Source organism: Salvelinus alpinus, chromosome 5 (assembly GCF_045679555.1).
Source record: "Salvelinus alpinus chromosome 5, SLU_Salpinus.1, whole genome shotgun sequence".
NCBI lineage: Eukaryota > Metazoa > Chordata > Actinopteri > Salmoniformes > Salmonidae > Salvelinus > Salvelinus alpinus.
Genome location: NC_092090.1, coordinates 94731279 through 94744899, shown reverse-complemented (window position 1 = coordinate 94744899; position 13621 = coordinate 94731279). Strand labels below are relative to the sequence as shown.

Sequence of the window (13621 nt, the reverse complement as noted above, 5' to 3'; positions counted from 1 at the left end):
TGTCTAGGTCCTAATTGAAAGAAAACCCGCAGAAACTCAGGACCCCACGGGGAATGAGTTTGACACCCCTGTTCTAAACATACAATACATTGAACCTATAAATTACTTGTTTTTAAAGGCATTGCTTGTTTATGACACTGGAGACCGTTGTAAAGCTCATTGGGAATTTATAAATTATATTCTTCAGCAATGGGTATAGATTATGAACTGAAATGACCATTCAAGAGCACTAGATATTGCAGATTGCACCTTTTTAAGAGAGCAATTCATAAATTGGTATGTTTTTGACTTACTAATACTCGTGTTGGTGAGGCCAGAAAAATGAAAGCCTACAGTCCATCTGTTTGCATGACCATTAGTGTATGGAAGCGTTCCTTGGATATGAGAGATTATAAATAAAGCAAGAATGAACAACTCAGCCTAATGAAAGAATAGACCTTGATTCACTGATGAGTAAGTAAGTCAAGCCTAATTACCCTATAGATTTGAATAAATAGGTTGAGGGCATCCATGCCATCTGTACCAACACATGCTTATTATACACTGAGTAGACAAAACATTAGGAACACCTGCTCTTTCCATGACATAGACTGACCAGGTGAATCCAGGTGAAAGCTATGATCCCTTATTGATGTCACTTGTTAAATCCACTTCAATCAATGTAAATGAAGGGGGGAATACAGGTTAAAGAAGGATTTTTAAGCCTTGAGACATGTATTGTGTATGTGTGCCATTCAGAGGGTGAATAGGCAAGACACAATATTTAAGTGCCTTTGAATGGGGTATGGTAGTAGGTGCCTGGCGCACCGTTTTGAGTGTGTCAAGAACTGCAACGCTGCTGGGGTTTTCCCATGTGTATCAAGAATGGCCCACCACCCAAAGGACATCCAGCCAACTTGACACAACTGTGGGAAGCATTGGAGTACACTCAGCCTATGCAGTGATAAGACAAACAAGCTGGCTTGAAGTACAGCAATTGGGAAAGATCTTTGTACATGGCTTGGGAAGATGTGAAAGACTTGTTCCACCATGCCAAAATGCCAGGTTTGGTGGGGCTGGCTGAAATATGAACGAAGGGAGAGCCAAAGTAAAAGTTTGGAAAAAGCTCCTGTAACAGTGGCCTAAGGTCATTGTCAAGGCCCCAATTGCCAGGAGTGAGTGAGTGTACTCCTGTGTGTCCACATCACAATTACATCACTTGAAAGATAGCCACTGCCAATTTTGAGCAATGATGTGCAAGAGGTCTCTTTACTTGCTCTTTTTTTGTCTGTACTTTTCAAATCAGCTACACTTGTGTGGAAACCAACCCTGCTAGTTATTCAGCATTCGTTACGCCAAAAAAAGAGAGTGAAGAGAACATGTACTTAGTGGTCACGTCACTCAAATGATATATTGAATTGCCTATGTTTTTAACTTCATGCAAAGCAAACAGTCAAGCCTTAATGTGGAGATAAAGTTGATTTATTCAAATCTTGGGACCTCAATTTCACTTCAAAATGACTCCTCTGGAAGATTCATTTCCACAATACATGACACGGTTTAACAGCCAGGCAGTAGGGTAGAAGAACATCCCCACACCACAAAGGAAAACAGAGATAGAAAAACAGGATATGAACACACAAGGTAATGCTAAAGAACTACAGGGAAATATACTCAAGTTTCACAAGATTAAGTGCTTCTAAAAGAAAGACAAAGAACATTAATTTTGGCACAGCACATGTGGGGACTACATAGACAGAAAAGAACGGATGTTCAGTTGGAATGAATATGGGTCTTATTGACCCTTATAGCTATTACTCTACTCCGTGAGAGGTTGAGACTTCAAGTCTAGACATTCTGCTGTCATTTACTTGACACTGCAGCAGATTTAGATCTGACTAAATCTGCTGCAGTGTCAAGGCCAAAGAGGCATTAGAGAGAAAGAGAGAGAGAATTCTTTATAACGAGTAGGGACGTCATACACCATCATTCCACCTAACGGTTCACAATATTAGGCCTAGTCCACATTCTCAAAACTGAAATAAAGATGAAATGCTGAGAATTCTATTTTTTGAGGATTTGTATGACAACTCAGCAGCAGACTACATCTTAGTGTCGTGAATACTCATGTCTTCCCTCTGCTGTAATGAACCTACGGATGACAGCGTGATATGTGTTGGCTGGAAAATACATGGTTTGGTCTCTACAGTACATGAATCAGTACAAAATGATCCAAGATGACCCCTATTTTACAAATCAATACACATTTAATACTCAATTCAATTCTTAATATTTCCAACACTTACAATGTTAAAATACTGACTTTTTAACAAATACAACATTGTAACAGTACATAATCAAAACTACATTTGTGTAGACAAGTTCACTTCTGGAGGGGTGGGGCTGGAGAGATGGTATGGTAGCCAATGACAACATTTGAACTGGCACCAACTAAACCAAACCCCTTAATGAACACCCGCCCAACAAAATGGACTTCTATGGGATTATATATATATATATTCTAATGAAAACACATTAAATGTAGCACAAAAGTAGATTAAAGTTAAATGATCAAATTCCCTTTTAAGAAATTACACACATAAGTTTAAAACTATGGCCCTATAAAAACGTACACTTTGCGATGTACAATTATGCAAAGCAGAAATGAGCAAAGTGCATCCAAATTCACAACAAGTACAGATATAGTCTAGGCATGCATAATGTGCCATCCACTGAAACAGGGAGGACTTGTCACACGGCAAATAGAATTATGTTTTTATGGGAACTACTAATACGCTTCCTTTATAACTATACTTTATTATGGTATTTCTACCATTAACACCCATATCTCAATGTGGATGACAAGCCGAGTATAAAGGTACACCTTCCATCCTTCTGCAGATGGCTGGCCATGATTCAAACATGGTTGTGCAACGAATTCAGTGTCACTGTAACATAGTAGGCCTTTACACTCGCACCTATATACGGGTTGAAAATGACAGATTTGGGCACTGATAAATGTCTAAATTGGAACGCAGTGGCTGTGGAGTAACATGCTATAAATGACATCATAGCTCAGGCTCTGTGCTTCACAGCTCTGTATGGGTTTTGACTGACAGATGTTCTGAACTTGAGCACCTCACGCGACAAGAAGTGGTCACCATCCCTCCCACTAATTTGGCAACTTTAGCTTTTTTGTTGTCCGAGGGAAATGCTGTAAATTAAAAGGACTCTGTGTATTTTCAACGATGAGACATTGATTAGAATAAATACCACTTTGATGTGATCCAAGCAAGCCAAACACCTGTGAGTCCAAATGTGCACTTCACATTTCCATATCATAAAACGAATATATAGTGTCAACATTTAAGATCACTTTGTTTGTATAGTTACAAGATGACATGGCGTCATACCCTGTGTTGTTTTGAACAAAATGAGCCTGTTTGTCTATTGTGAAGAAGAAAGAAAAAATTATCTCTGCAGAACACACCTGAATACACTCATGACTCTTTTTTATGTGCACCAAAAATATGATCTGAGGATTGATTTTTTTTATTGAAAAACATTCCTGGAATATTCTCATCAGAGGCGGCAGGGTAGCCTAGTGGTTAGAGCGTTGGACTAGTAGCCGAAAGGTTGCAAGATCAAATCACCGAGCTGACAAGGTACAAATCTGTCGTTCTGCCACTGAACAGGCAGTTAACCCCACTGTTCCTAGGCCGTCATTGTAAATAAGAATTTGTTCTTAACTGACTTGCCTAGTTAAATAAAGGTCAAATAAAATTTTAAAGAATCATGTTACTGAACGTATCCAGAGTATTTTCAGATTTCGTTATAAACAAATGCGGTGAAAAGTACAGTAAATGTAAAATGCACATAAAATCAACAGTCTAATGTTTGGATTCAGTCTTGTGTCGTCAACTTGTCAAATAATTTCCCCCTAATCTTCAAACTGTTCCCTTTCAATTGCTACCAATTTAGCCCTATTCATATAGGCCAATTCCCACGAGTGTAAAGGGTTAAGTTGATATTGATGTGGGGTATATTTACATAATTGTTCTTGATATTCTTTTTTAAAAATTTCTCCCTGAGATTTTCGTGCCTGCCCATGTTTCGCCAGTCTTAACTTTTTTTTCTCCAGTGCTTTTCCAATGATTCACATGCATAAAACATACTGTGTACACGCACACAGTATGTCCATTATATAGAAAGAGAGGTCCTGAAATACGCTAGGAATGACCTACTGCTACAATGGAATGGTGACATTATTTTTGACTATACATCTCAGTGTCAGGACGGAAAATGCAATAAATAAATCTGCCATTGGTCTACTAACTACTGAGCTAACTGGGATGGGAATACTTACAGTTGTGTCTGGTCCCGCTATGACACCATCACATACCCAAAACAAACATCCATCCCATTTTTTCATTGAACACAATTTCCAAACAGAGCAACCATCAGCAGATGTTACACAATATAACAAAATATCAACAAGACAGGATAAAAAATAAAATTTAAAAACAAGCTCTTTCTCGTAACAGAAAGCCTCGATCTGCTTAGATTTTCCTGCCCTTATACACCCAAACCCCAGCCACCGGATGGATACAGCCGTTGTCAGCGGTGGGTGTGTGGGGTCAGCTCTACTTCTCCCCGGCGCGCTCCAGGCTGTCGATGACCCTGCTCAGCCGGATGTTGAGCAAGCGGATCTGGGTGTCCAGGTGATTGATCTTCTCCTCCAGAGAGGCAGTACCCCCACCTCTACGCCAGTACGCCCCCACAGGCCCCGTCATGAAGTACACAGCCATTACGAAGCAGAGAGGGAGCACAGCACGCTCGGGGTCCCCCTCAAACTTCTGCAAGATATACAGGCAAGAGAGGGCAAAGAGTGTAACTCGGGCCAGCCAGAAGAAACGGCCAAATACGATGTGCAGCAGGTAGAAGAATCCCCCCAGAAACAGGGAGAGGAACCAGTAAGCCACCAACACAGCAGCCACTAGGAGCAGGGCACGAGCCGGGGAGTTTGTCAAAGACGTTGGGCTGAAGTAGTGGCTCAGGTTGGAGGCTGGGGAGAGAGGAAAGAATGAGTGACAGTACATGGATAACAGAGGACAATAGACAAACTTCCCAGACACAGTCATAATTTACGACATATCACAGACATGTCCCGACATTGAACATACCCACTAAATAAAAATAAACTTACCATCAATGCCCATCACATCCAACAGCTCTGTCCAGATCTTCCAAATAGTGTCCAGGAAGGAGTCGACACCATGGACAAAGCGTTCTGTCGTCTTGGAGAAGAACTGTAAACAAGAGGTGACATATAGGGGAAATCCATTTGATTTCAATCACTTTTTGACAGCACCCATTTTGATTTGAACAATACCTTCCGTACATATTTGCCCTTTGTAAAAATGTACTTTTTGGAATTGAATACCAAAACACTGAAGAGATGCTTAAAGTTGACCCATTTTGCATACCCCACCATACCATGAGACATCCATGTCTTCATCTCTGGTAAATATAAATCGTTTGAAATTTTAAACAGGGTTGTCAAAAAATATTCTTTCTGGATAATTTTATAGATATTTTTTTACCTTTAGCACCTTGTAGTTTAGACCCTATTTTATATCATCTAAGGTCTTTGTGTTGTGCCCCATCGTTTGAGACACAACATGCTCTTGAATACAGGGTGGGTGTGACACGTGGTCCTCTGTTGCTCAGTTGGTAGAGCATGGCGCTTGTAATGTCAGGGTAGTGGGTTCAATTCCCGGGACCACCCATATGTAAAATGTTTAAGCGCGTGACAGTAAGTCGCTTTAGATATTATGTTTTTGCAGATAAATGTACTAAAAGTAGGGCCAGGTCGATACCAGTATCGCGATTAGAGGTTGACTGATTATGATTTTTCAACGCCGATACCAATTATTGGAGGGCCAAAAAAAGCAGATACGATTAAAATCGGCCGATTTTTATGTATATACAGTGGGGAGAACAAGTATTTGATTACACTGCCGATTTTGCAGGTTTTCCTACTTACAAAGCATGTAGAGGTCTGTAATTTTTTATCATAGGTACACTTCAACTGTGAGCGACGGAATCTAAAACAAAAATCCAGAAAATCACAAAATTTGCATTTTATTGCATGACATAAGTATTTGATACATCAGAAAAGCAGAACTTAATATTTGGTACAGAAAACTTTGTTTGCAATTACAGAGATCATACGTTTCCTGTAGTTCTTGACCAGGTTTGCACACACTGCAGCAGGGATTTTGGCCCACTCCTCCATACAGACCTTCTCCAGATCCTTCAGGTTTCGGGGCTGTCGCTGGGCAATACAGACTTTCAGCTCCCTCCAAAGATTTTCTATTGGGTTCAGGGCTAGAGACTGGCTAGGCCACTCCAGGACCTTGAGATGCTTCTTACGGAGCCACTCCTTAGTTGCCCTGGCTGTGTGTTTCGGGTCGTTGTCATGCTGGAAGACCCAGCCACAACCCATCTTCAATGCTCTTACTGAGGGAAGGAGGTTGTTGGCCAAGATCTCGCGATACATGGCCCCATCCATCCTCCCCTCAATTCGGTGCAGTCGTCCTGTCCCCTTTGCAGAAAAGCATCCCCAAAGAATGATGTTTCCACCTCCATGCTTCACGGTTGGGATGGTGTTCTTGGGGTTGTACTCATCCTTCTTCTTCCTCCAAACACGGCGAGTGGAGTTTAGACCAAAAAGCTATATTTTTGTCTCATCAGACCACATGACCTTCTCCCATTCCTCCTCTGGATCATCCAGATGGTCATTGGCAAACTTCAGACGGGCCTGGACATGCGCTGGCTTGAGCAGGGGGACCTTGCGTGCGCTGCAGGATTTTAATCCATGACGGCGTAGTGTGTTACTAATGGTTTTCTTTGAGACTGTGGTCCCAGCTCTCTTCAGGTCATTGACCAGGTCCTGCCGTGTAGTTCTGGGCTGATCCCTCACCTTCCTCATGATCATTGATGCCTCACGAGGTGAGATCTTGCATGGAGCCCCAGACCGAGGGTGATTGACCGTCATCTTGAACTTCTTCCATTTTCTAATAATTGCGCCAACAGTTGTTGCCTTCTCACCAAGCTGCTTGCCTATTGTCCTGTAGCCCATCCCAGCCTTGTGCAGGTCTACAATTTTATCCCTGATGTCCTTACACAGCTCTCTGGTCTTGGCCATTGTGGAGAGGTTGGAGTCTGTTTGATTGAGTGTGTGGACAGGTGTCTTTTATACAGGTAACGAGTTCAAACAGGTGCAGTTAATATAGGTAATGAGTGGAGAACAGGAGGGCTTCTTAAAGAAAAACTAACAGGTCTGTGAGAGACGGAATTCTTACTGGTTGGTAGGTGATCAAATACTTATGTCATGCAATAAAATGCAAATTAATTACTTAAAAATCATACAATGTGATTTTCTGGATTTTTGTTTTAGATTCCGTCTCTCACAGTTGAAGTGTACATATGATAAAAATTACAGACCTCTACATGCTTTGTAAGTAGGAAAACCTGCAAAATCTGCAGTGTATCAAATACTTGTTCTCCCCACTGTATGTAATATATATAGATTATATATATGTAATCATGACAATTACAACAATACTGAATGAACACTTATTTTAACTTAATATAACACATAAATAAAAATACATTTAGTCTCAAATAAATAATGAAACATGTTCAATTTGGTTCAAATAATGCAAAAACACAGTGTTGGAGAAGAAAGTAAAAGTGCAATATGTGCCATGTAAGAAAGCTAACGTTTAAGTTCCTTGCTCAGATCATGAGAACATATGAAAGCTGGTGGTTCCTTTCAACATGAGTCTTCAGTATTACCAGTTAAGACGTTTTAGGTTGTAGTTATTATAGGACTATTTCTCTCTCTACCATTTGTATTTCATATACCTTTGACTATTGGATGTTTTTATTTTGTTATTTAATTAATAAATAGAGATGTGTTAATTTTCCAGGTACCAATGTTGTTGTGCATCATGTAATTTCTGTGTTGTCTTCACACTTAACTTCTCTTTTAACGACTGTCGGCCTCACACAATAGCTGAAAGGTAATCTTCTTGACCTTATAGGCACTATAGTATTGCCAGCCTAATCTCTGGGGAGTTGATAGGCTTGAAGTCATAAACAGCGCTGTGCTTCAAGCATTGCGAAGAGCTGCTGGCAAACGCAGGAAAGTGCTGTTTGAATGAATGCTTACGAGCCTGCTGCTGCCTACCACCGCTCAGTCAGACTGCTCTATCAAATATCAAATCAGACTCAATTATAATAAACACAGAAATACGAGCCTTAGGTCATTAATATGGTCAAATCCGGAAACTACCATTTCAAAAACAAAATGTTTATTCTTTCAGTGAAATACAGGACCGTTCCGTATTTTATCGAACGGGTGGCATCCATAAGTCTAAATATTGCTGTTACATAATTACGGTCTTTGTTAGGAAGAACTGTCTTCACACAGTTGGCAACGAGCCAGCGGCCCAAACTGCTGCATATACCCTGACTCTGCTTGCTCAGAACGCAAGAGAAGTGACACAATTTCCCTAGTTAATATTGCCTGCTAACATTAATTTCTTTTAACTAAATATGCAGGTTTAAAAAATATATACTTGTGTATTGATTTTAAGAAAGGTATTGATGTTCATGGTTAGGTACATTGGTGCAACGACAGTGCTTTTTTCACGAATGCGCTTGTTAAATCATCACCCGTTTGGCGAAGTAGGCTGTGATTCGACGATAAATTAAAAGGCACCGCATTGATTATTTGCAACGCAGGACAAGCTAGTTAAACTCGTAATATCATCAACCATGTGTAGTTAACTAGTGATTATGTTAAGATTGATTGTTTTTTTATAAGATAAGTTTAATGCTAGCTAGCAACTTACCTTGTCTCCTTGCTGCACTCGCGTAACAGGTGGTCAGCCTGCCACGCAGTCTCCTCATGGAGTGCAATGTAATCGGCGTCCAAAATTGCTGATTATTATGAAAACTTGAAATCGTCCCTGATCAAATCGGCCATGCCGATTATTCGGGCGACCTCTAATCGATACTTGTTAGTGTCGTGGCAATTAAACACAAATCATTTTACTTCTTTAGGCAAACAGCCCTAATGTTGGAAACAAACATCATTATGTTTTCATCTAGATTCACATGTATTTATTCCAAGATATAGCACACATTTTACATACAGCAGGTTTATAAAGGACCAAAGAGTTTGCTTTGTGGTTTCATTTTAGCCATGGAAAAAAATATTGTGATACTGGTATCTTCACAGCCCGAACTAAAATGAGAATATAAATAAAAAATGTAAACTTTCAAATGATACCACAAAAATGGTTGGTCCACACATCAGAGAATGTTGACCTAAATGGGCATATGTGTTTTAAATTATAAAGTCAAATCCATTGAAATATAGATAGCATTAAAGACATGAACATTTAAGTTGACATTCCACGGTGGGTGGACCGGCATTCATCTTTGTAGTAGTAATTAGAAGTTAAAATGTATATTCAATTTAAAATGGTGTACCAGTTAAACTGCAGTGGTCTAAATGGAGAGATCCATTCTATTAATTATATTTCTATGGATTGAAATGACACCCACCCTGTATTCAAGAGCATGTTGTGTCTCAACCAATGATGTATATAAACACTGAATTGCTGATGCTATGTATTGGCCATTGAGAGGCTTTCAAGCTACCAGTTGGCACTCCAATGAATTCTACAGTATTTCAATTAAATGTTTCAAGGATAAAATTATATTAAATTGTTTTGTTTTTTGGTGGAGTGGGGACAGTAACATTACTAATCTCAAAATATATATACTTTAAGGAAATTGTTTACAAAAATGTTCATTTTTATGTTTAGCTAACATAATGTCATTTTAAAGTATGTATTAAGGTGTCTGTAATAGAATACATGAGGCAAAAACGAATGTAGACATAAACAAATGCATTTCTATAGATTCCAAAATAAAAGTGGAGGAGTGTGTGTGTGATTTTATATATATATATACAGTGGGGAGAACAAGTATTTGATACACTGCCGATTTTGCAGGTTTTCCTACTTACAAAGCATGTAGAGGTCTGTAATTTTTATCATAGGTACACTACAACCATGAGAGACGGAATCTAAAACAAAAATCCAGAAAATCACATTGTATGATTTTTCAGTAATTAATTAGCATTTTATTGCATGACATAAGTATTTGATACATCAGAAAAGCAGAACTTAATATTTGGTACAGAAACCTTTGTTTGCAATTACAGAGATCATACGTTTCCTGTAGTTCTTGACTAGGTTTGCACACACTGCAGCAGGGATTTTGGCCCACTCCTCCCTACAGATCTTCTCCAGATCCTTCAGGTTTCGGGGCTGTCGCTGGGCAATACGGACTTTCAGCTCCCTCCAAAGATTTTCTATTGGGTTCAGGTCTGGAGACTGGCTAGGCCACTCCAGGACCTTGAGATGCTTCTTACGGAGCCACTCCTTAGTTGCCATGGCTGTGTGCTTCGTGTCGTTGTCATGCTGGAAGACCCAGCCACGACCCATCTTCAATGCTCTTACTGAGGGAAGGAGGTTGTTGGCCAAGATCTCGCGATACATGGCCCCATCCATCCTCCCCTCAATACGGTGCAGTCGTCCTGTCCCCTTTGCAGAAAAGCATCCCCAAAGAATGATGTTTCCACCTCCATGCTTCACGGTTGGGATGGTGTTCTTGGGGTTGTACTCATACTTCTTCTTCCTCCAAACACGGCGAGTGGAGTTAGACCAAAAAGCTCTATTTTTGTCTCATCAGACCACATGACCTTCTCCCATTCCTCCTCTGGATCATCCAGATGGTCATTGGCAAACTTCAGACAGGCCTGGACATGCACTGGCTTAAGCAGGGGGACCTTGCGTGCGCTGCAGGATTTTAATCCATGACGGCGTAGTGTGTTACTAATGGTTTTCTTTGAGACTGTGGTCCCAGCTCTCTTCAGGTCATTGACCAGGTCCTGCCGTGTAGTTCTGGGCTGATCCCTCACCTTCCTCATGATCATTGATGCCCCACGAGGTGAGATCTTGCATGGAGCCCCAGACCGAGGGTGATTGACCGTCATCTTGAACTTCTTCCATTTTCTAATAATTGCGCCAACAGTTGTTCCCTTCTCACCAAGCTGCTTGCCTATTGTCCTGTAGCCCATCCCAGCCTTGTGCAGGTCTACAATTTTATCCCTGATGTCCTTACACAGCTCTCTGGTCTTGGCCATTGTGGAGAGGTTGGAATCTGTTTGATTGTGTGTGGACAGGTGTCTTTTATACAGGTAACGAGTTCAAACAGGTGCAGTTAATACAGGTAATGAGTGGAGAACAGGAGGGCTTCTTAAAGAAAAACTAACAGGTCTGTGAGAGACGGAATTCTTACTGGTTGGTAGGTGATCAAATACTTATGTCATGCAATAAAATGCAAATTAATTATTTAAAAATCATACAATGTGATTTTCTGGATTTTTGTTTTAGATTCCGTCTCTCACAGTTGAAGTGTACCTATGATAAAAAATTACAGACCTCTACATGCTTTGTAAGTAGGAAAACCTGCAAAATCGGCAGTGTATCAAATACTTGTTCTCCCCACTGTATATATATATATATATATATATAAATTGACGTCAACCACCGGTATTCAATGGAGAGTGAGACGCTATGCTAGACTCGTGAAATTGCATAACGTTAGACAGTCTCGAACTTCAACAGGGACAACTCAAATATGCTTTACCAAAAAAAAGCAATTCCAAGAGAACACTGAAATGTTGCCAAGGTCAATGAGTAGCCGCCACCGAGACACAGCGTTGGGTCAGTAACCGAAAGGTTGTTGGATCGAATCCCCGAGCTGACAAGGTAAAAATGTCGTTCTGCCCCTGAACAAGGAAGTTAACCCACGTTTCCCGATGACGTGGATGTCGATTAAAGCAGCCCCCCTCACCGCTCTGGATTCAGAGGGGTTAGGTTAAATGCGGAAGATGCATTCAGTTGGACAACTGACTAGGTATCCCCCTTTCCTCTCTGAGGCTAGGTCAGGTGCATGAAGTCTGTGTCTGCATCGTCTGGTCAGGATTCAAAGCGTTAGTTTCTTCTACCTATAAATAGTCATGAAAATGTGTCGTGCCACATAAAAATGATATCTCAAAATATATTACTTATTGGCTTGTCCATCTTATCTTGCTAGGTAGACTATTTTCAAAATGGCAACCATTTATGCATCTAATGTCTAGGCGCCCTTGGTTAGCAAGCTCTCTACCTGCCCGTTAGCTACTACCACCATTTCTTTGAACACCTCTTGTCATATAACATTGGCTTAATTGGACGGAACATTTGGTTTGCTGATCAACCATTACTAACCTTGTAAAGACCTCTGATGTTGTCCTCTCCAAAAATATTGCTTAACATTTGATAGAATCCGTTGGCCGCCCTTCTGAAACTATTCTGGTTGGTGGAATCTTTCCGGCTTCTGGCCGTCTCTGCACAAAGCAAAGACGCGAAGAGCAGCAACAGAATGAGGTGCGGTTTCATTCCCTTCATATTTCAGACGTGCAATACTACTCCAGTCGTGAATTGTATTAAATTAGGTACGTTTAAATAGAGATTAACAATTAGCTGCCAGTAAGAACACCTCCGTAGCGGAGTGATGACAGTGATCCCGGAAGAAACACCGTTATGAAGTCAGCAAGAATAATGCCGCATTCACGTGCTAGTCGCAACTAGAAAACTCGGAAATGTCCGACTTGCTGATTTGAACGCAGCACGTGTATAACTACAACCAGTTAGCAAGTCTGACATTTCCAAGTTAAGTAGTTCCGAATAGTACATGAACGCGGCATAGTTAAGCCCTGCCGGGTCACTAAACGAATACCGGTAATTAAGGCGAAAATGATGAAAAATATTCACAATGGCTTACGAGTGGGATGCACAGTGGAGCGCTACATCTCGAGGGGTTCGTGCTGATTGTACGGAGATTGTGACAGCCAGTAAAATCGCGTCCCTTGAGAGGACAAGAACAAGATGTTTGTCAGGAGAAGTGCAGTATTATCATAATAAGGAGACGTATACTTGGAATAAGGAGGAGGAATTGGGGGGGAGAGAGGCAGAGGAGGTCTGAGAGAGAGGTATACTTGGAATAAGGAGGAGGAATTGGGGGGGGAGAGAGGCAGAGGAGGTCTGAGAGAGAGGGAGGAAGAGGGTGAGCTTGAGTCGCCTAAAAATGGCGTAAAAAAGAGAGATGGTTTGTTAAAGAAGAATGGTTGAAAATGTAAGCAGAGTGAGCCGTATGCCGGATCGAAGACAAGAGGAGAAATAAAGTGAATGAGGGCGAGGTATCGGAGATGGTAGGTGTGGTGAAGTTCTCGAAACACGATGCTTGCACTGAGGGTCTGGATGAAGACGAGCCTGTGACCGTAGGATGAGGTTTTAGGAAAAAGTGGACCCTTGCATTTTGGCAGATCCATTTGTGGTTTCAGGATGGGTGAAAACAGAGTTGGGTGCTGTGCAGTGGCGATCCGTCAGTTTTGAATGTATGTACAATACAAGTATGAATGTACAATGTATGTAGAGTTGAAGTCGGAAGT

At 40.9% G+C, this 13621-nt stretch overlaps 1 protein-coding gene across 1 annotated transcript; it reads right to left on the bottom strand.

The window, feature by feature from the left end:
* Positions 1 to 1445: 1445 nt before the first annotated feature.
* Positions 1446 to 12765, bottom strand: bri3bp (bri3 binding protein). Its single transcript, XM_071404261.1, has 3 exons — positions 12399 to 12765; positions 5186 to 5288; positions 1446 to 5044 (listed from the first exon to the last, which is right to left on the bottom strand). The coding sequence occupies exons 1-3, from the start codon at positions 12576 to 12578 to the stop codon at positions 4623 to 4625; spliced, it is 705 nt and encodes a 234-aa protein (XP_071260362.1). The 5' UTR covers positions 12579 to 12765; the 3' UTR covers positions 1446 to 4622.
* Between the last annotated feature and the right edge of the window lie 856 nt (positions 12766 to 13621).

What these genes read in the sequence shown, in the direction of transcription:
- bri3bp (XM_071404261.1), bottom strand. Translation starts at nt 12,578, where the DNA reads ATGAAGGGAATGAAACCGCACCTCATTCTGTTGCTGCTCTTCGCGTCT. An exon ending in ACATCAGAGGTCTTTACAAG is followed by an intron (nt 5,289 to 12,398) that starts GTTAGTAATGGT and finishes TCTTGTTTACAG; the next exon opens with TTCTTCTCCAAGACGACAGA. An exon ending in GGATGTGATGGGCATTGATG is followed by an intron (nt 5,045 to 5,185) that starts GTAAGTTTATTT and finishes CTCTCTCCCCAG; the next exon opens with CCTCCAACCTGAGCCACTAC.